The sequence below is a fragment of the Xenopus tropicalis genome, chromosome 1 (genome assembly GCF_000004195.4).
Source record: "Xenopus tropicalis strain Nigerian chromosome 1, UCB_Xtro_10.0, whole genome shotgun sequence".
NCBI lineage: Eukaryota > Metazoa > Chordata > Amphibia > Anura > Pipidae > Xenopus > Xenopus tropicalis.
The window spans coordinates 213,148,002-213,169,127 of record NC_030677.2 but is presented as its reverse complement, the minus strand read 5'-3'; the positions used below and the strand labels follow the sequence as shown (position 1 = coordinate 213,169,127).

The window sequence follows — 21,126 nt, the reverse complement described above, 5'->3', positions numbered from 1 at the left end:
GGTGTGCCTTGATTAAGTGTGTGTCTGTCTTTTGTACCTAAATCATGTCTGAGAGAATGTCTAGTGCCTCAAACCATTCCTAGGGCCCTCTCCGGATTCATTGTATTTATATAAAGAATATTCTAATAGATATCTGAGATTGAACAGAACTATTCTTATGTCCAACTGTGTCTGAGGGACCTTCCAAGGCATCGACCAAAAACCTGCAGACCTGATCACTTCCGGCCAACTGATAACTCTGTCTGTGACAAACTACTAGTCAATGGAAATCCATGTGATTCATGGCTGGGACCATCTTCAACCAGTCAACAGTGTGTCTGGCAGAGGCTCATGGGGTAACTAACATTACTGTATCCAAGAACTACCCCTGTGTTACCAGCCATTGTTGGGAAACCCCCAGCAGCCCAGAACTATACCCCCTAACAACCACAGTCAGGGCATTAAAGGGAAAATAACCCCATCAATCACCTACATTTACCTACCTGCTCACTGGCTTCTGGGAGTTGTAATCCCTGCACCCCAACTGATGCACCCAGTCCCCCCTGTAATTATTCCGTCTCTCACCGACCCACATCAAAGCTCCAGTAATATCTGCCCAGGAGCCAATGGCATTTGCTTTCTCATGTTCCCATTTAGATAACGAGCTTTTCCCCTCACCATTAGGCTCCCAGAGCAGCGGGTGATACGGAACCCTGGGCCCAGCGGGACGCACAAGCAGAACCACTCGGGATCCGTTAGCTCAGAGCGTTTGGGTCACAGACACACTGGGTTACTGTTAGTACCAGACATCAGGGGGTGCCGGGGGGGGCAGAACAGCCGTTCTAATGTGAGGATTTGCTTAGCCAGGGTGGGGCAAGAATTGGTTTTATTCTCATGTATCACTTACTGGGGAATGTGACGGGAACCCCCCCATGGTTCCTATTATACATTACAGGGGCCCTAATGAGACTCATACTTCTATAGGGGCCCTATTGGGACTGGTACTTCTATAGGGGCCCTAATGGGACTGGTACTTCTATAGGGGCCCTAATGAGACTCGTACTTCAACAGGGGCCCTAATGGGACTGGTACTTCAATAGGGGCCCTAATGGGACTCGTACTTCTAAGGGGGCCCTAATGAGACTCATACTTCTAAGGGGGCCCTAATGGGACTTTTACTTCTATTGGGGCCCTAATGGGACTTTTACTTCTATGGGGGCCCTAATGGGACTTTTACTTCTATGGGGGCCCTAATGGGACTTTTACTTCTATGGGGGCCCTAATGGGACTTCAATAAAGAAGCAAACAGCATTATGGGAAGACATCAGTTGGCTTATGTTTTGTGCCGCTGAATGGGGAATGACTGCACATAAAGCAGCTGGGCACACGGGTTGGGTACGGGTTGGGTATGGGTTGGCTACTGGTTGGCACAGGGCCCCATGATTCCTGGCGGGCGTGGCGTTATTTCTCATCACCAAATGCGCAGTGACACACACGTAACTAAGCAAATCCTCAACTGCTAAAGGGGAACTTCACCTGAAAATACACTTTAGCATGCTGCAGACTGGAGATTTCTCGAAACACTTGCAACTTGTTGTTAGGGTCAGTGCACCTAGCAACCAGGCAGACAAAGAGATGAAGAAAATAAATTATAGCAACAGACAGTTTGCATCTAAATGATTCTGGTTGCTGGGTGTCACTGCCATAGCAACCAATAAAAATCACTTTCAACGGCAAGTTGCAGAGAGTTTGATTAGAAGGAATAACTACATTTACCCGTTGGCCCAGTAATGCCCAGTTGGCCTATACAGTCCGACTACAGGATACTAAATGGATTTTTGGGTGAAGGTTTAGGCAGAGGTTAGTGCTGTGGCAGCCAAAGCTGATAATGTCGGGGGGGGGGGGGCACCATAGAGTGTCGGGGGGCAAGCGGCCAATCCCAGTGCATCGGGCGCAGAGCACAAGCCACTGTACATGCAACACAGACACGAGCAGTACCTTCAGTTTGGATAAATGGCCCAACTCCTTGGCTGCACTGAAAATCATCTGAGTCCCCTGAGAGACCAGGGTGGGAGGGAAAGAGACAGACAGGGAGAGAGAGACAGAGAGAGAGACAGGGAGAGAGAGAGACAGAGGTTACAAGTTCAATAGGAACACGTTGGTTGGCAGCTGGTTAGGCTTCCAGTGGAACTCAATGGGTTCCATCACACAGACAAACATACTCCTGCAGTGCTTTGCTCCTGGGCTGCTCTCTTCCCCATGGTCAGTCAGTGGAATGGAACTCCCACCCTGCTGGACCATGGGAAAGAGAGCAGCCCAAGAGAAGGCAGTGAAGAATCACAGCAGCAGTACTGGATGTAATTTACCAGCCGCAGGTTTCATCGCCCCCTTGTGGGCACAACCTGTGCTGTATTATATGAATATTGGCCTATGGTTACAGGCTTGGGTTTGTCTCCTGTAAGGCCTGTAACCCCCAAGTTTAGCAACATCTGCTTGTTGTGAGGGGCTTCTGGGTAATGTAGTCACTTAGTACCTGAAAGATAATCTTGATCTATATATGAGCAACCTGTGGCACAGACTCCTACTTGGCACTGACGGGGTTACACCGACTGTTTGGGCAGAAGTGGCCAATCCCCATGGCCAATAACAAGTCAGGAATGAGACTGGGAGCCCAGTAAATCCTACAGAATCCCCCCATTCCAGGAGAGAGGACTGAGTGAGGGTCCGGCCTCCGGGCAATGTTAGGAGCTGAAATAGTAAGAGGGTCTCAGTAGCCGGTTAGATAGGCTTTACTGCCCTGCCCCGTGAGTATAAGCGAGTGTGAGTAGCCGGTTAGATAGGCTTTACTGCCCTGCCCTGTGAGTATAAGCGAGTGTGAGTAGCCGGTTAGATGGGCTTTACTGCTCTGCCCCGTGAGTATAAGTGAGTGTGAGTAGCCGGTTAGATAGGCTTTACTGCTCTGCCCCGTGAGTATAAGCGAGTGTGAGTAGCCGGTTAGATAGGCTTTACTGCCCTGCCCCGTGAGTATAAGTGAGTGTGAGTAGCCGGTTAGATGGGCTTTACTGCTCTGCCCCGTGAGTATAAGTGAGTGTGAGTAGCCGGTTAGATAGGCTTTACTGCCCTGCCCTGTGAGTATAAGTGAGTGTGAGTAGCCGGTTAGATGGGCTTTACTGCTCTGCCCCGTGAGTATAAGTGAGTGTGAGTAGCCGGTTAGTTGGGCTTTACTGCTCTGCCCCATGAGTATAAGTGAGTGTGAGTAGCCGGTTAGATAGGCTTTACTGCTCTGCCCCGTGAATATAAGTGAGTGTGAGTAGCCGGTTAGATAGGCTTTACTGCTCTGCCCCGTGAGTATAAGTGAGTGTGAGTAGCCGGTTAGATAGGCTTTACTGCTCTGCCCCGTGATATAAGTGAGTGTGAGTAGCCGGTTAGATAGGCTTTACTGCTCTGCCCCGTGAGTATAAGTGAGTGTGAGTAGCCGGTTAGATAGGCTTTACTGCTCTGCCCCGTGAGTATAAGTGAGTGTGAGTAGCCGGTTAGTTAGGCTTTACTGCTCTGCCCCGTGAGTATAAGTGAGTGTGAGTAGCCGGTTAGTTAGGCTTTACTGCTCTGCCCCGTGAGTATAAGTGAGTGTGAGTAGCCGGTTAGTTAGGCTTTACTGCTCTGCCCCGTGAGTATAAGTGAGTGTGAGTAGCCGGTTAGTTAGGCTTTACTGCTCTGCCCCGTGAGTATAAGTGAGTGTGAGTAGCCGGTTAGTTAGGCTTTACTGCTCTGCCCTGTGAGTATAAGTGAGTGTGAGTAGCCGGTTAGTTAGGCTTTACTGCTCTGCCCTGTGAGTATAAGTGAGTGTGAGTAGCCGGTTAGTTAGGCTTTACTGCTCTGCCCCGTGAGTATAAGTGAGTGTGAGTAGCTGGTTAGTTAGGCTTTACTGCTCTGCCCCGTGAGTATAAGTGAGTGTGAGTAGCCGGTTAGTTAGGCTTTACTGCTCTGCCCCGTGAGTATAAGTGAGTGTGAGTAGCCGGTTAGTTGGGGGGATACAAAGTAACGGGGGCTGGAGATGGGCACAGTGCAGGGGGATTCATATTCTGGAAATATCTGCTTGATCTGGAGCTTCCTGGGGGCGGAGCTGAGACAGTGACTAGTGGGGAAGTTGCAGCCGCATTGCCTGCAGGGAAGTCACAGCCCATCAAACAAATAAGGCGCTACGGGTGCCACACAGAACATCCCAGCAGCCAGCAGTTCCATGCAGGATGTGCCGCTTTGCAGAGAGATTTGGCTGGGAAACTGGGCAGCAAACTGGGAAATGAGGTTCAATGTTGATAAGTGCAAAGTTATGCCCTTTGGTAGGAATAATATAAACGCAAACTATGTACTGAATGGGAGTGAGTTGGGGGTTTCCTTAATGGAGAAGGATCATGGGGTTTTTGTTGATAACAAGTTGTCTAATTCCAGGCAGTGTCATTCTGTGGCTACTAAAGCAAATAAAGTGCTGTCTTGTATAAAAAAGGGCATTGACTCAAGGGATGAGAACATAATTTTGCCCCTTTATAGGTCCCTGGTAAGGCCTCACCTTGAGTATGGGGGGCAGTTACAGTGAGTATGGGGGGCAGTAACAGTGAGTATGGGGGGCAGTTACAGTGAGTATGGGGGACAGTGACTATGAGTATGGGGGACAGTGACTATGAGTATGGGGGACAGTGACTATGAGTATGGGGGGGCAGTAACAGTGAGTATGGGGGGGCAGTAACAGTGAGTATGGGGGGCAGTTATAGTGAGTATGGGGGGCAGTTATAGTGAGTATGGGGGCAGTGACAGTGAGTATGGGGGACAGTGACTGTTAGTATGGGGGCAGTTATAGTGAGTATGGGGGGGCAGTAACAGTGAGTATGGGGGGCAGTTACAGTGAGTATGGGGGGGCAGTAGCAGTGAGTATGGGGGGCAGTTACAGTGAGTATGGGGGGGCAGTAGCAGTGAGTATGGGGGGCAGTTATAGTGAGTATGGGGGGCAGTTATAGTGAGTATGGGGGCAGTGACAGTGAGTATGGGGGACAGTGACTGTTAGTATGGGGGCAGTTATAGTGAGTATGGGGGGGCAGTAACAGTGAGTATGGGGGCAGTGACAGTGAGTATGGGGGGGCAGTAACAGTGAGTATGGGGGGCAGTTACAGTGAGTATGGGGGGGCAGTAGCAGTGAGTATGGGGGGCAGTAACAGTGAGTATGGGGGGCAGTTTTGGGCTCCAGTCCTTAAGAAGGATATTAATGAGCTGGAGAGAGTGCAGAGACTGCAACTAAACTGGTAAAGGGGATGGAAGGGTTAAACTATGAGGTGAGACTGTCAGGGTTGGGGTTGTTTTCTCTGGAAAAGAGGCGCTTGCGAGGGGACATGATTACTCTGTACAAGTACATTAGAGGGGATTATAGGCAGTTGGGGGGGTTCTTTTTTCCCATAAAAACAATCAGCGCACCAGAGGCCCCCCCTTTAGATTAGAGGAACGGAGCTTCCATTTGAAGCAGCGTAGGGGGTTCCTCACGGTGAGGGCAGTGAGGGGGTTGGGGAATGCCCTGCCGGGGGATGTTGGGTAGGGGGTTCCTCACGGTGAGGGCAGTGAGGGGGTTGGGGAATGCCCTGCCGGGGGATGTTGGGTAGGGGGTTCCTCGCGGTGAGGGCAGTGAGGGGGTTGGGGAATGCCCTGCCGGGGGATGTTGGGTAGGGGGTTCCTCACGGTGAGGGCAGTGAGGGGGTTGGGGAATGCCCTGCCGGGGGATGTTGGGTAGGGGGTTCCTCACAGTGAGGGCAGTGAGGGGGTTGGGGAATGCCCTGCCGGGGGTGTTGGGTAGGGGGTTCCTCACGGTGAGGGCAGTGAGGGGGTTGGGGAATGCCCTGCCGGGGGGTGTTGGGTAGGGGGTTCCTCACGGTGAGGGCAGTGAGGGGGTTGGGGAATGCCCTGCCGGGGGGTGTTGGGTAGGGGGTTCCTCACGGTGAGGGCAGTGAGGTTGGGGAATGCCCTGCCGGGGGATGTTGGGTAGGGGGTTCCTCACGTTGAGGTCAGTGAGGGGGTTGGGGAATGCCCTGCCGGGGGATGTTGGGTAGGGGGTTCCTCACAGTGAGGGCAGTGAGGGGGTTGGGGAATGCCCTGCCGGGGGATGTTGGGTAGGGGGTTCCTCACGGTGAGGGCAGTGAGGGGGTTGGGGAATGCCCTGCCGGGGGATGTTGGGTAGGGGGTTCCTCACAGTGAGGGCAGTGAGGGGGTTGGGGAATGCCCTGCCGGGGGTGTTGGGTAGGGGGTTCCTCACGGTGAGGGCAGTGAGGGGGTTGGGGAATGCCCTGCCGGGGGATGTTGGGTAGGGGGTTCCTCACGGTGAGGGCAGTGAGGGGGTTGGGGAATGCCCTGCCGGGGGATGTTGGGTAGGGGGTTCCTCACAGTGAGGGGGTTGGGGAATGCCCTGCCGGGGGATGTTGGGTAGGGGGTTCCTCACGGTGAGGGCAGTGAGGGGGTTGGGGAATGCCCTGCCGGGGGATGTTGGGTAGGGGGTTCCTCACGGTGAGGGCAGTGAGGGGGTTGGGGAATGCCCTGCCGGGGGGTGTTGGGTAGGGGGTTCCTCACGGTGAGGGCAGTGAGGGGGTTGGGGAATGCCCTGCCGGGGGGTGTTGGGTAGGGGGTTCCTCACGGTGAGGGCAGTGAGGGGGTTGGGGAATGCCCTGCCGGGGGGTGTTGGGTAGGGGGTTCCTCACGGTGAGGGCAGTGAGGGGGTTGGGGAATGCCCTGCCGGGGGGTGTTGGGTAGGGGGTTCCTCACGGTGAGGGCAGTGAGGTTGGGGAATGCCCTGCCGGGGGATGTTGGGTAGGGGGTTCCTCACAGTGAGGGGGTTGGGGAATGCCCTGCCGGGGGATGTTGGGTAGGGGGTTCCTCACGGTGAGGGCAGTGAGGGGGTTGGGGAATGCCCTGCCGGGGGATGTTGGGTAGGGGGTTCCTCACGGTGAGGGCAGTGAGGGGGTTGGGGAATGCCCTGCCGGGGGGTGTTGGGTAGGGGGTTCCTCACGGTGAGGGCAGTGAGGGGGTTGGGGAATGCCCTGCCGGGGGGTGTTGGGTAGGGGGTTCCTCACGGTGAGGGCAGTGAGGGGGTTGGGGAATGCCCTGCCGGGGGGTGTTGGGTAGGGGGTTCCTCACGGTGAGGGCAGTGAGGTTGGGGAATGCCCTGCCGGGGGATGTTGGGTAGGGGGTTCCTCACGTTGAGGTCAGTGAGGGGGTTGGGGAATGCCCTGCCGGGGGATGTTGGGTAGGGGGTTCCTCACAGTGAGGGCAGTGAGGGGGTTGGGGAATGCCCTGCCGGGGGATGTTGGGTAGGGGGTTCCTCACGGTGAGGGCAGTGAGGGGGTTGGGGAATGCCCTGCCGGGGGATGTTGGGTAGGGGGTTCCTCACAGTGAGGGCAGTGAGGGGGTTGGGGAATGCCCTGCCGGGGGGTGGTTGGGTAGGGGGTTCCTCACGGTGAGGGCAGTGAGGGGGTTGGGGAATGCCCTGCCGGGGGATGTTGGGTAGGGGGTTCCTCACGGTGAGGGCAGTGAGGGGGTTGGGGAATGCCCTGCCGGGGGATGTTGGGTAGGGGGTTCCTCACAGTGAGGGGGTTGGGGAATGCCCTGCCGGGGGATGTTGGGTAGGGGGTTCCTCACGGTGAGGGCAGTGAGGGGGTTGGGGAATGCCCTGCCGGGGGATGTTGGGTAGGGGGTTCCTCACAGTGAGGGCAGTGAGGGGGTTGGGGAATGCCCTGCCGGGGGGTGTTGGGTAGGGGGTTCCTCACGGTGAGGGCAGTGAGGGGGTTGGGGAATGCCCTGCCGGGGGGTGTTGGGTAGGGGGTTCCTCACGGTGAGGGCAGTGAGGGGGTTGGGGAATGCCCTGCCGGGGGGTGTTGGGTAGGGGGTTCCTCACGGTGAGGGCAGTGAGGTTGGGGAATGCCCTGCCGGGGGATGTTGGGTAGGGGGTTCCTCACGTTGAGGTCAGTGAGGGGGTTGGGGAATGCCCTGCCGGGGGATGTTGGGTGGGGGGTTCCTCACAGTGAGGGCAGTGAGGGGGTTGGGGAATGCCCTGCCGGGGGATGTTGGGTAGGGGGTTCCTCACGGTGAGGGCAGTGAGGGGGTTGGGGAATGCCCTGCCGGGGGATGTTGGGTAGGGGGTTCCTCACAGTGAGGGCAGTGAGGGGGTTGGGGAATGCCCTGCCGGGGGTGTTGGGTAAGGGGTTCCTCACGGTGAGGGCAGTGAGGGGGTTGGGGAATGCCCTGCCGGGGGATGTTGGGTAGGGGGTTCCTCACAGTGAGGGCAGTGAGGGGGTTGGGGAATGCCCTGCCGGGGGATGTTGGGTAGGGGGTTCCTCACAGTGAGGGCAGTGAGGGGGTTGGGGAATGCCCTGCCGGGGGATGTTGGGTAGGGGGTTCCTCACGGTGAGGGCAGTGAGGGGGTTGGGGAATGCCCTGCCGGGGGATGTTGGGTAGGGGGTTCCTCACGGTGAGGGCAGTGAGGGGGTTGGGGAATGCCCTGCCGGGGGATGTTGGGTAGGGGGTTCCTCACGGTGAGGGCAGTGAGGGGGTTGGGGAATGCCCTGCCGGGGGATGTTGGGTAGGGGGTTCCTCACAGTGAGGGCAGTGAGGGGGTTGGGGAATGCCCTGCCGGGGGGTGTTGGGTAGGGGGTTCCTCACGGTGAGGGCAGTGAGGGGGTTGGGGAATGCCCTGCCGGGGGATGTTGGGTAGGGGGTTCCTCACAGTGAGGGGGTTGGGGAATGCCCTGCCGGGGGATGTTGGGTAGGGGGTTCCTCACGGTGAGGGCAGTGAGGGGGTTGGGGAATGCCCTGCCGGGGGATGTTGGGTAGGGGTTCCTCACAGTGAGGGCAGTGAGGGGGTTGGGGAATGCCCTGCCGGGGGGTGTTGGGTAGGGGGTTCCTCACGGTGAGGGCAGTGAGGGGGTTGGGGAATGCCCTGCCGGGGGGTGTTGCGTAGGGGGTTCCTCACGGTGAGGGCAGTGAGGGGGTTGGGGAATGCCCTGCCGGGGGATGTTGGGTAGGGGGTTCCTCACGGTGAGGGCAGTGAGGGGGTTGGGGAATGCCCTGCCGGGGGATGTTGGGTAGGGGGTTCCTCACGGTGAGGGCAGTGAGGGGGTTGGGGAATGCCCTGCCGGGGGATGTTGGGTAGGGGGTTCCTCACGGTGAGGGCAGTGAGGGGGTTGGGGAATGCCCTGCCGGGGGATGTTGGGTAGGGGGTTCCTCACGGTGAGGGCAGTGAGGGGGTTGGGGAATGCCCTGCCGGGGGATGTTGGGTAGGGGGTTCCTCACGGTGAGGGCAGTGAGGGGGTTGGGGAATGCCCTGCCGGGGGATGTTGGGTAGGGGGTTCCTCACGGTGAGGGCAGTGAGGTTGGGGAATGCCCTGCCGGGGGATGTTGGGTAGGGGGTTCCTCACGGTGAGGGCAGTGAGGGGGTTGGGGAATGCCCTGCCGGGGGATGTTGGGTAGGGGGTTCCTCACGGTGAGGGCAGTGAGGGGGTTGGGGAATGCCCTGCCGGGAGGTGTTGGGTAGGGGGTTCCTCACGGTGAGGGCAGTGAGGGGGTTGGGGAATGCCCTGCCGGGGGATGTTGGGTAGGGGGTTTTCACGGTGAGGGCAGTGAGGGGGTTGGGGAATGCCCTGCAGGGGGGTGTTGGGTAGGGGGTTCCTCACAGTGAGGGCAGTGAGGGGGTTGGGGAATGCCCTGCCGGAGGATGTTGGGTAGGGGGTTCCTCACGGTGAGGGCAGTGAGGGAGGTTGGGGAATGCCCTGCCGGAGGATGTTGGGTAGGGGGTTCCTCACGGTGAGGGCAGTGAGGAGGTTGGGGAATGCCCTGCCGGGGGATGTTGGGTAGGGGGTTCCTCACGGTGAGGGCAGTGAGGGGGTTGGGGAATGCCCTGCCGGGGGATGTTGGGTAGGGGGTTCCTCACGGTGAGGGCAGTGAGGGGGTTGGGGAATGCCCTGCTGGGGGATGTTGGGTAGGGGGTTCCTCACATTGAGGGCAGTGAGGGGGTTGGGGAATGCCCTGCCGGGGGATGTTGGGTAGGGGGTTCCTCACGGTGAGGGCAGTAAGGGGGTTGGGGAATGCCCTGCCGGGGGGTGTTGGGTAGGGGGTTCCTCACAGTGAGGGCAGTGAGGAGGTTGGGGAATGCCCTGCCGGGGGATGTTGGGTAGGGGGTTCCTCACGGTGAGGGCAGTGAGGAGGTTGGGGAATGCCCTGCCGGGGGATGTTGGGTAGGGGGTTCCTCACGGTGAGGGCAGTGAGGGGGTTGGGGAATACCCTGCCGGGGGATGTTGGGTAGGGGGTTTCTCACAGTGAGGGCAGTGAGGGGGTTGGGGAATGCCCTGCCGGGGGATGTTGGGTAGGGGGTTCCTCACGGTGAGGGCAGTGAGGGGGTTGGGGAATGCCCTGCCGGGGGATGTTGGGTAGGGGGTTCCTCACGGTGAGGGCAGTGAGGGGTTTGGGGAATGCCCTGCCGGGGGATGTTGGGTAGGGGGTTCCTCACGGTGAGGGCAGTGAGGGGGTTGGGGAATGCCCTGCCGGGGGATGTTGGGTAGGGGGTTCCTCACGGTGAGGGCAGTGAGGGAGGTTGGGGAATACCCTGCCGGGGGATGTTGGGTAGGGGGTTCCTCACGGTGAGGGCAGTGAGGGAGGTTGGGGAATACCCTGCCGGGGGTGTTGGGTAGGGGGTTCCTCACGGTGAGGGCAGTGAGGGGGTTGGGGAATGCCCTGCCGGGGGATGTTGGGTAGGGGGTTCCTCACGGTGAGGGCAGTGAGGGGGTTGGGGAATGCCCTGCCGGGGGTGTTGGGTGGGGGGTTTCTCACGGTGAGGGCAGTGAGGGGGTTGGGGAATGCCCTGCCGGGGGATGTTGGGTAGGGGGTTTCTCACGGTGAGGGCAGTGAGGGGGTTGGGGAATGCCCTGCCGGGGGATGTTGGGTAGGGGGTTCCTCACGGTGAGGGCAGTGAGGGGGTTGGGGAATGCCCTGCCGGGGGATGTTGGGTAGGTGGTTTTTCACGGTGAGGGCAGTGAGGGGGTTGGGGAATGCCCTGCCGGGGGATGTTGGGTAGGGGGTTCCTCACGGTGAGGGCAGTGAGGGGGTTGGGGAATGCCCTGCCGGGGGATGTTGGGTAGGGGGTTCCTCACAGTGAGGGGGTTGGGGAATGCCCTGCCGGGGGATGTTGGGTAGGGGGTTCCTCACAGTGAGGGCAGTGAGGGGGTTGGGGAATGCCCTGCCGGGGGATGTTGGGTAGGGGGTTCCTCACGGTGAGGGCAGTGAGGGGGTTGGGGAATGCCCTGCCGGGGGATGTTGGGTAGGGGGTTCCTCACGGTGAGGGCAGTGAGGGGGTTGGGGAATGCCCTGCCGGGGGATGTTGGGTAGGGGGTTCCTCACAGTGAGGGGGTTGGGGAATGCCCTGCCGGGGGATGTTGGGTAGGGGGTTCCTCACAGTGAGGGCAGTGAGGGGGTTGGGGAATGCCCTGCCGGGGGATGTTGGGTAGGGGGTTCCTCACGGTGAGGGCAGTGAGGGGGTTGGGGAATGCCCTGCCGGGGGATGTTGGGTAGGGGGTTCCTCACAGTGAGGGCAGTGAGGGGGTTGGGGAATGCCCTGCCGGGGGGTGTTGGGTAGGGGGTTCCTCACGGTGAGGGCAGTGAGGGGGTTGGGGGAATGCCCTGCCGGGGGGTGTTGGGTAGGGGGTTCCTCACAGTGAGGGCAGTGAGGGGGTTGGGGAATGCCCTGCCGGGGGATGTTGGGTAGGGGGTTCCTCACAGTGAGGGGGTTGGGGAATGCCCTGCCGGGGGATGTTGGGTAGGGGGTTCCTCACGGTGAGGGCAGTGAGGGGGTTGGGGAATGCCCTGCCGGGGGATGTTGGGTAGGGGGTTCCTCACAGTGAGGGGGTTGGGGAATGCCCTGCCGGGGGATGTTGGGTAGGGGGTTCCTCACGGTGAGGGCAGTGAGGGGGTTGGGGAATGCCCTGCCGGGGGATGTTGGGTAGGGGGTTCCTCACAGTGAGGGCAGTGAGGGGGTTGGGGAATGCCCTGCCGGGGGGTGTTGGGTAGGGGGTTCTCACGGTGAGGGCAGTGAGGGGGTTGGGGAATGCCCTGCCGGGGGGTGTTGGGTAGGGGGTTCCTCACGGTGAGGGCAGTGAGGGGGTTGGGGAATGCCCTGCCGGGGGGTGTTGGGTAGGGGGTTCCTCACGGTGAGGGCAGTGAGGTTGGGGAATGCCCTGCCGGGGATGTTGGGTAGGGGGTTCCTCACGTTGAGGTCAGTGAGGGGGTTGGGGAATGCCCTGCCGGGGGATGTTGGGTAGGGGGTTCCTCACAGTGAGGGCAGTGAGGGGGTTGGGGAATGCCCTGCCGGGGGATGTTGGGTAGGGGGTTCCTCACGGTGAGGGCAGTGAGGGGGTTGGGGAATGCCCTGCTGGGGGGTGTTGGGTAGGGGGTTCCTCACGGTGAGGGCAGTGAGGGGGTTGGGGAATGCCCTGCCGGGGGATGTTGGGTAGGGGGTTCCTCACAGTGAGGGCAGTGAGGGGGTTGGGGAATGCCCTGCCGGGGGATGTTGGGTAGGGGGTTCCTCACAGTGAGGGCAGTGAGGGGGTTGGGGAATGCCCTGCCGGGGGATGTTGGGTAGGGGGTTCCTCACGGTGAGGGCAGTGAGGGGGTTGGGGAATGCCCTGCCGGGGGATGTTGGGTAGGGGGGTTCCTCACGGTGAGGGCAGTGAGGGGGTTGGGGAATGCCCTGCCGGGGGATGTTGGGTAGGGGGTTCCTCACGGTGAGAGCAGTGAGGGGGTTGGGGAATGCCCTGCCGGGGGATGTTGGGTAGGGGGTTCCTCACAGTGAGGGCAGTGAGGGGGTTGGGGAATGCCCTGCCGGGGGGTGTTGGGTAGGGGGTTCCTCACGGTGAGGGCAGTGAGGGGGTTGGGGAATGCCCTGCCGGGGGTGTTGGGTAGGGGGTTCCTCAAGGTGAGGGCAGTGAGGGGGTTGGGGAATGCCCTGCCGGGGGATGTTGGGTAGGGGGTTCCTCACAGTGAGGGGGTTGGGGAATGCCCTGCCGGGGGATGTTGGGTAGGGGGTTCCTCACGGTGAGGGCAGTGAGGGGGTTGGGGAATGCCCTGCCGGGGGATGTTGGGTAGGGGGTTCCTCACAGTGAGGGCAGTGAGGGGGTTGGGGAATGCCCTGCCGGGGGGTGTTGGGTAGGGGGTTCCCTCACGGTGAGGGCAGTGAGGGGGTTGGGGAATGCCCTGCCGGGGGGTGTTGCGTAGGGGGTTCCTCACGGTGAGGGCAGTGAGGGGGTTGGGGAATGCCCTGCCGGGGGATGTTGGGTAGGGGGTTCCTCACGGTGAGGGCAGTGAGGGGGTTGGGGAATGCCCTGCCGGGGGATGTTGGGTAGGGGGTTCCTCAAGGTGAGGGCAGTGAGGGGGTTGGGGAATGCCCTGCCGGGGGATGTTGGGTAGGGGGTTCCTCACGGTGAGGGCAGTGAGGGGGTTGGGGAATGCCCTGCCGGGGGATGTTGGGTAGGGGGTTCCTCACGGTGAGGGCAGTGAGGGGTTGGGGAATGCCTGCCGGGGGATGTTGGGTAGGGGGTTCCTCACGGTGAGGGCAGTGAGGGGGTTGGGGAATGCCCTGCCGGGGGATGTTGGGTAGGGGGTTCCTCACGGTGAGGGCAGTGAGGGGGTTGGGGAATGCCCTGCCGGGGGAATGTTGGGTAGGGGGTTCCTCACGGTGAGGGCAGTGAGGGGGTTGGGGAATGCCCTGCCGGGGGATGTTGGGTAGGGGGGTTTCCTCACGGTGAGGGCAGTGAGGGGGTTGGGGAATGCCCTGCCGGGGGATGTTGGGTAGGGGGTTCCTCACGGTGAGGGCAGTGAGGGGGTTGGGGAATGCCCTGCCGGGGGATGTTGGGTAAGGGGGTTCCTCACGGTGAGGGCAGTGAGGGGGTTGGGGAATGCCCTGCCGGGGGATGTTGGGTAGGGGGTTCCTCACGGTGAGGGCAGTGAGGGGGTTGGGGAATGTCCCTGCCGGGGGATGTTGGGTAGGGGGTTCCTCACGGTGAGGGCAGTGAGGGGGTTGGGGAATGCCCTGCCGGGGGATGTTGGGGTAGGGGGTTCCTCACAGTGAGGGCAGTGAGGGGGTTTGGGGAATGCCCTGCCGGAGGATGTTGGGTAGGGGGTTCCTCACGGTGAGGGCAGTGAGGGAGGTTGGGGAATGCCCTGCCGGGGGATGTTGGGTAGGGGGTTCCTCACGGTGAGGGCAGTGAGGAGGTTGGGGAATGCCCTGCGGGGGATGTTGGGTAGGGGGTTCCTCACGGTGAGGGCAGTGAGGGGGTTGGGGAATGCCCTGCCGGGGGATGTTGGGTAGGGGGTTCCTCACGGTGAGGGCAGTGAGGGGGTTGGGGATTACCCTGCCGGGGGGATGTTGGGTAGGGGGTTTCCTCACGGTGAGGGCAGTGAGGGGGTTGGGGAATGCCCTGCCGGGGGATGTTGGGTAGGTGGTTTTTTCACGGTGAGGGCAGTGAGGGGGTTGGGGAATGCCCTGCCGGGGGGTGTTGGGTAGGGGGTTCCCACGGTGAGGGCAGTGAGGGGGTTGGGGAATGCCCTGCCGGGGGATGTTTGGGTAGGGGGTTCTCACAGTGAGGGGGTTGGGGAATGCCCCTGCCGGGGATGTTGGGTTAGGGGGTTCCTCACAGTGAGGGCAGTGAGGGGGTTGGGGAATGCCCTGCCGGGGGATGTTGGGTAGGGGGTTCCTCACGGTGAGGGCAGTGAGGGGGTTGGGGAATGCCCCTGCCGGGGGATGTTGGGTAGGGGGTTCCTCACGGTGAGGGCAGTGAGGGGGTTGGGGAATGCCCTGCCGGGGGATGTTGGGTAGGGGGTTCCTCACAGTGAGGGGGTTGGGGAATGCCCTGCCGGGGGATGTTGGGTAGGGGGTTCCTCACAGTGAGGGCAGTGAGGGGGTTGGGGAATGCCCTGCCGGGGGATGTTGGGTAGGGGGTTCCTCACGGTGAGGGCAGTGAGGGGGTTGGGGAATGCCCTGCCGGGGGATGTTGGGTAGGGGGTTCCTCACAGTGAGGGCAGTGAGGGGGTTGGGGAATGCCCTGCCGGGGGTGTTGGGTAGGGGGTTCCTCACGGTGAGGGCAGTGAGGGGTTGGGGGAATGCCCTGCCGGGGGTGTTGGGTAGGGGGTTCCTCACAGTGAGGGCAGTGAGGGGGTTGGGGAATGCCCTGCCGGGGGGATGTTGGGTAGGGGGTTCCTCACGGTGAGGGCAGTGAGGGGGTTGGGGAATGCCCTGCCGGGGGATGTTGGGTAGGGGGTTCCTCACGGTGAGGGCAGTGAGGGGGTTGGGGAATGCCCCTGCCCGGGGTATGTTGGGTAGGGGGTTCCTTCCACAGTGAGGGGGTTGGGGAATGCCCTGCCCGGGGATGTTGGGTAGGGGGTTCCTCAACGGTGAGGGCAGTGAGGGGTTGGGGAATGCCCTGCCGGGGATGTTGGGTAGGGGGTTCCTCACGTGAGGGCAGTGAGGGGGTTGGGGAATGCCCTGCCGGGGGATGTTGGGTAGGGGTTCCTCACAGTGAGGGCAGTGAGGGGGTTTGGGATGCCCCTGCCGGGGGGTGTTGGGTGGGGGTTCCTCACGGTGAGGGCAGTGAGGGGGTTGGGGAATGCCTGCGGGGGATGTTGGTAGGGGGTTCCTCACGGTGAGGGCAGTGAGGGGGTTGGGGATGCCCTGCCGGGGGATGTTTGGGTAGGGGTTCCTCACGGTGAGGGCAGTGAGGGGGTGGGGAATGCCCTGCGGGGAATGTTGGTAGGGGGTTCCTCACGGTGAGGGCAGTGAGGGGTTGGGGAATGCCCTGCCGGGGGATGTTGGGTAGGGGGTTCCTCACGGTGAGGGCAGTGAGGGGGTTGGGGAATGCCCTGCCGGGGATGTTGGGTAGGGGGTTCCTCACGGTGAGGGCAGTGAGGGGGTTGGGGGAATGCCCTGCCGGGGGATGTTGGGTAGGGGGTTCCTCACGGTGAGGGCAGTGAGGGGTTGGGGAATGCCCTGCCGGGGGATGTTGGGTAGGGGGTTCCTCAACGGTGAGGGCAGTGAGGGGGTTGGGGAATGCCCTGCCGGGGGATGTTGGTAGGGGGTTCCTCACGGTGGAGGGCAGTGAGGGGGTTGGGGAATGCCCTGCCGGGGGATGTTGGGTAGGGGGTTCCTCACGGTGAGGGCAGTGAGGGGGTTGGGGAATGCCCTGCCGGGGGATGTTGGGTAGGGGGTTCCTCACGGTGAGGGCAGTGAGGGGGTTGGGGAATGCCCTGCCGGGGGATGTTGGGTAGGGGGTTCCTCACGGTGAGGGCAGTGAGGGGGTTGGGGAATGCCCTGCCGGGGGATGTTGGGTAGGGGGTTCCTCACGGTGAGGGCAGTGAGGGGGTTGGGGAATGCCCTGCCGGGGGATGTTGGGTAGGGGGTTCCTCACGGTGAGGGCAGTGAGGGGTTTGGGGAATGCCCTGCCGGGGGATGTTGGGTAGGGGGTTCCTCACAGTGAGGGGGTTGGGGAATGCCTGCCGGGGATGTTGGGTAGGGGGTTCCTCACGGTGAGGGCAGTGAGGGGGTTGGGGAATGCCCTGCCGGGGGATGTTGGGTAGGGGGTTCCTCACGGTGAGGGCAGTGAGGGGGTTGGGGAATGCCCTGCCGGGGGATGTTGGGTAGGGGGTTCCTCACAGTGAGGGCAGTGAGGGGGTTGGGGAATGCCCTGCCGGGGGATGTTGGGTAGGGGGTTCCTCACGTGGAGGGCAGTGAGAGGGTTGGGGAATGCCCTGCCGGGGGTGTGGGTAAGGGGGTTCCTTCACATGTGAGGGCAGTGAGGGGGTTGGGGAATGCCCTGGCCGGGGGGTGTTGGGTAGGGGTTCCCTCACGGTGAGGGCAGTGAGGGGGTTGGGGAATGCCCTGCCCGGGGGATGTTGGGTAGGGGTTCCTCACGGTGAGGGCAGTGAGGGGTTGGGGAATGCCCTGCCGGGGGTAGTTGGGTAGGGGGTTCCCCACAGTGAGGGCAGGGGTTGGGGAATGCCCTGCCGGGGGATGTTGGGTGGGGGGTTCCCTCACGGTGAGGGCAGTGAGGGGGTTGGGGAATGCCCTGCGGGGGATGTTGGGTAGGGGGTTCCTCACGGTGAGGGCAGTGAGGGGGTTGGGGAATGCCCTGCCCGGGGGATGTTGGGTAGGGGGTTCCTCACGGTGAGGGCAGTGAGGGGGTTGGGGAATGCCCTGCCGGGGGATGTTGGGTAGGGGGTTCCTCACGGTGAGGGCAGTGAGGGGGTTGGGGAATGCCCTGCCGGGGGATGTTGGGTAGGGGGTTCCTCACGGTGAGGGCAGTGAGGGGGTTGGGGAATGCCCTGCCGGGGGATGTTGGGTAGGGGGTTCCTCACGGTGAGGGCAGTGAGGGGGTTGGGGAATGCCTGCCGGGGATGTTGGGTAGGGGGTTTCCTCACGGTGAGGGCAGTGAGGGGGTTGGGGAATGCCCTGCCGGGGGATGTTGGGTAGGGGGTTCCTCACGGTGAGGGCAGTGAGGGGTTGGGGAATGCCCTGCCGGGGGATGTTGGGTAGGGGGTTCCTCACGGTGAGGGCAGTGAGGGGTTGGGGAATGCCCTGCCGGGGGATGTTGGGTAGGGGGTTCCTCACGGTGAGGGCAGTGAGGTTGGGGAATGCCTGCCGGGGGATGTTGGGTAGGGGGTTCCTCACGGTGAGGGCAGTGAGGGGGTTGGGGAATGCCCTGCCGGGGGATGTTGGGTAGGGGGTTCCTCACGGTGAGGGCAGTGAGGGGGTTGGGGAATGCCCTGCCGGGGGATGTTGGGTAGGGGGTTCCTCACGGTGAGGGCAGTGAGGGGGTTGGGGAATGCCCTGCCGGGGGATGTTGGGTAGGGGGTTCCTCACGGTGAGGGCAGTGAGGGGGTTGGTGGAATGCCCTGCCGGGAGGTGTTGGGTAGGGGTTCCCTCACGGTGAGGGCAGTGAGGGGGTTGGGGAATGCCCTGCCGGGGGATGTTGGGTAGGGGGTTTTCACGGTGAGGGCAGTGAGGGGGTTGGGGAATGCCCTGCCGGGGGGTGTTGGGTAGGGGGTTCCTCACGGTGAGGGCAGTGAGGGGGTTGGGGAATGCCCTGCCGGGGGATGTTGGGTAGGGGGTTCCTCACGGTGAGGGCAGTGAGGGGGTTGGGGAATGCCCTGCCGGGGGATGTTGGGTAGGGGGTTCCTCACGGTGAGGGCAGTGAGGGAGGTTGGAGAATGCCCTGCCGGAGGATGTTGGGTAGGGGGTTCCTCACGGTGAGGGCAGTGAGGAGGTTGGGGAATGCCTGCCGGGGGATGTTGGGTAGGGGGTTCCTCACGGTGAGGGCAGTGAGGGGGTTGGGGAATGCCCTGCCGGGGGATGTTGGGTAGGGAGTTCCTCACGGTGAGGGCAGTGAGGGGGTTGGGGAATGCCCTGCCGGGGGATGTTGGGTAGGGGGTTCCTCACATTGAGGGCAGTGAGGGGGTTGGGGAATGCCCTGCCGGGGGATGTTGGGTAGGGGGTTCCTCACGGTGAGGGCAGTAAGGGGGTTGGGGAATGCCCTGCCGGGGGGTGTTGGGTAGGGGGTTCCTCACAGTGAGGGCAGTGAGGAGGTTGGGGAATGCCCTGCCGGGGGATGTTGGGTAGGGGGTTCCTCACGGTGAGGGCAGTGAGGAGGGTTGGGGAATGCCCTGCCGGGGGATGTTGGGTAGGGGGTTCCTCACGGTGAGGGCAGTGAGGGGGTTGGGGAATACCCTGCCGGGGGATGTTGGGTAGGGGGTTCCTCACGGTGAGGGCAGTGAGGGGGTTGGGGAATGCCCTGCCGGGGGGTGTTGGGTAGGGGGTTCCTCACAGTGAGGGCAGTGAGGAGGTTGGGGAATGCCCTGCCGGGGGATGTTGGGTAGGGGGTTCCTCACGGTGAGGGCAGTGAGGAGGTTGGGGAATGCCCTGCCGGGGGATGTTGGGTAGGGGGTTCCTCACGGTGAGGGCAGTGAGGGGGTTGGGGAATACCCTGCCGGGGGGTGTTGGGTAGGGGGTTCCTCACAGTGAGGGCAGTGAGGGGGTTAGGGAATGCCCTGCCGGGGGGTGTTGGGTAGGGGGTTCCTCACGGTGAGGGCAGTGAGGGGGTTGGGGAATGCCCTGCCGGGGGATGTTGGGTAGGGGGTTCCTCACGGTGAGGGCAGTGAGGGGGTTGGGGAATGCCCTGCCGGGGGTATGTTGGGTAGGGGGTTCCTCACAAGTGAGGGGGTTGGGGAATGCCCTGCCGGGGGATGTTGGGTAGGGGGTTCCTCACGGTGAGGGCAGTGAGGGGGTTGGGGAATGCCCTGCCGGGGGATGTTGGGTAGGGGGTTCCTCACAGTGAGGGCAGTGAGGGGGTTGGGGAATGCCCTGCCGGGGATGTTGGGTAGGGGGTTCCTCACGGTGAGGGCAGTGAGGGGGTTGGGGAATGCCCTGCCGGGGGATGTTGGGTAGGGGGTTCCTCACGGTGAGGGCAGTGAGGGGGTTGGGGAATGCCCTGCCGGGGGATGTTGGGTAGGGGGTTCCTCACGGTGAGGGCAGTGAGGGGGTTGGGGAATGCCCTGCCGGGGGATGTTGGGTAGGGGGTTCCTCACGGTGAGGGCAGTGAGGGGGTTGGGGAATGCCCTGCCGGGGGATGTTGGGTAGGGGGTTCCTCACGGTGAGGGCAGTGAGGGGGTTGGGGAATGCCCTGCCGGGGGATGTTGGGTAGGGGGTTCCTCACGGTGAGGGCAGTGAGGGGTTGGGGAATGCCCTGCCGGGGATGTTGGGTAGGGGGTTCCTCACGGTGAGGGCAGTGAGGGGGTTGGGGAATGCCCTGCCGGGGGATGTTGGGTAGGGGGTTCCTCACGGTGAGGGCAGTGAGGGTTGGGGAATGCCCTGCCGGGGGATGTTGGGTAGGGGGTTCCTCACGGTGAGGGCAGTGAGGGGGTTGGGGAATGCCCTGCCGGGGGATGTTGGGTAGGGGGTTCCTCACGGTGAGGGCAGTGAGGGGGTTGGGGAATGCCCTGCCGGGGGATGTTGGGTAGGGGGTTCCTCACGGTGAGGGCAGTGAGGGGGTTGGGGAATGCCCTGCCGGGGGATGTTGGGTAGGGGGTTCCTCACGGTGAGGGCAGTGAGGGGGTTGGGGAATGCCCTGCCGGGGGATGTTGGGTAGGGGGTTCCTCACGGTGAGGGCAGTGAGGGGGTTGGGGAATGCCCTGCCGGGGGATGTTGGGTAGGGGGTTCCTCACGGTGAGGGCAGTGAGGGGGTTGGGGAATGCCCTGCCGGGAGGTGTTGGGTAGGGGGTTCCTCACGGTGAGGGCAGTGAGGGGGTTGGGGAATGCCCTGCCGGGGGATGTTGGGTAGGGGGTTTTCACGGTGAGGGCAGTGAGGGGGTTGGGGAATGCCCTGCCGGGGGGTGTTGGGTAGGGGGTTCCTCACGGTGAGGGCAGTGAGGGGGTTGGGGAATGCCCTGCCGGGGGATGTTGGGTAGGGGGTTCCTCACGGTGAGGGCAGTGAGGGGGTTGGGGAATGCCCTGCCGGGGGATGTTGGGTAGGGGGTTCCTCACGGTGAGGGCAGTGAGGGAGGTTGGAGAATGCCCTGCCGGAGGATGTTGGGTAGGGGGTTCCTCACGGTGAGGGCAGTGAGGAGGTTGGGGAATGCCCTGCCGGGGGATGTTGGGTAGGGGGTTCCTCACGGTGAGGGCAGTGAGGGGGTTGGGGAATGCCCTGCCGGGGGATGTTGGGTAGGGAGTTCCTCACGGTGAGGGCAGTGAGGGGGTTGGGGAATGCCCTGCCGGGGGATGTTGGGTAGGGGGTTCCTCACATTGAGGGCAGTGAGGGGGTTGGGGAATGCCCTGCCGGGGGATGTTGGGTAGGGGGTTCCTCACGGTGAGGGCAGTAAGGGGGTTGGGGAATGCCCTGCCGGGGGTGTTGGGTAGGGGGTTCCTCACGGTGAGGGCAGTGAGGAGGTTGGGGAATGCCCTGCCGGGGGATGTTGGGTAGGGGGTTCTCACGGTGAGGGCAGTGAGGAGGTTGGGGAATGCCCTGCCGGGGGATGTTGGGTAGGGGGTTCCTCACGGTGAGGGCAGTGAGGGGGTTGGGGAATGCCCTGCCG

The 21,126-nt window shown here is 62.2% G+C and overlaps 1 protein-coding gene across 1 annotated transcript in view; it reads right to left on the bottom strand.

The window, feature by feature from the left end:
• LOC116412604 (protein unc-13 homolog B-like) overlaps positions 1–21,126 on the bottom strand; it is a 47,597-nt gene that overhangs the window by 8,305 nt on the left and 18,166 nt on the right. The window contains exon 6 of the mRNA XM_031906798.1: positions 1,978–2,034. Within this exon, the coding sequence (XP_031762658.1) occupies positions 1,978–2,034 (57 nt within the window). The remainder of the gene's footprint in view (positions 1–1,977; positions 2,035–21,126) is intronic.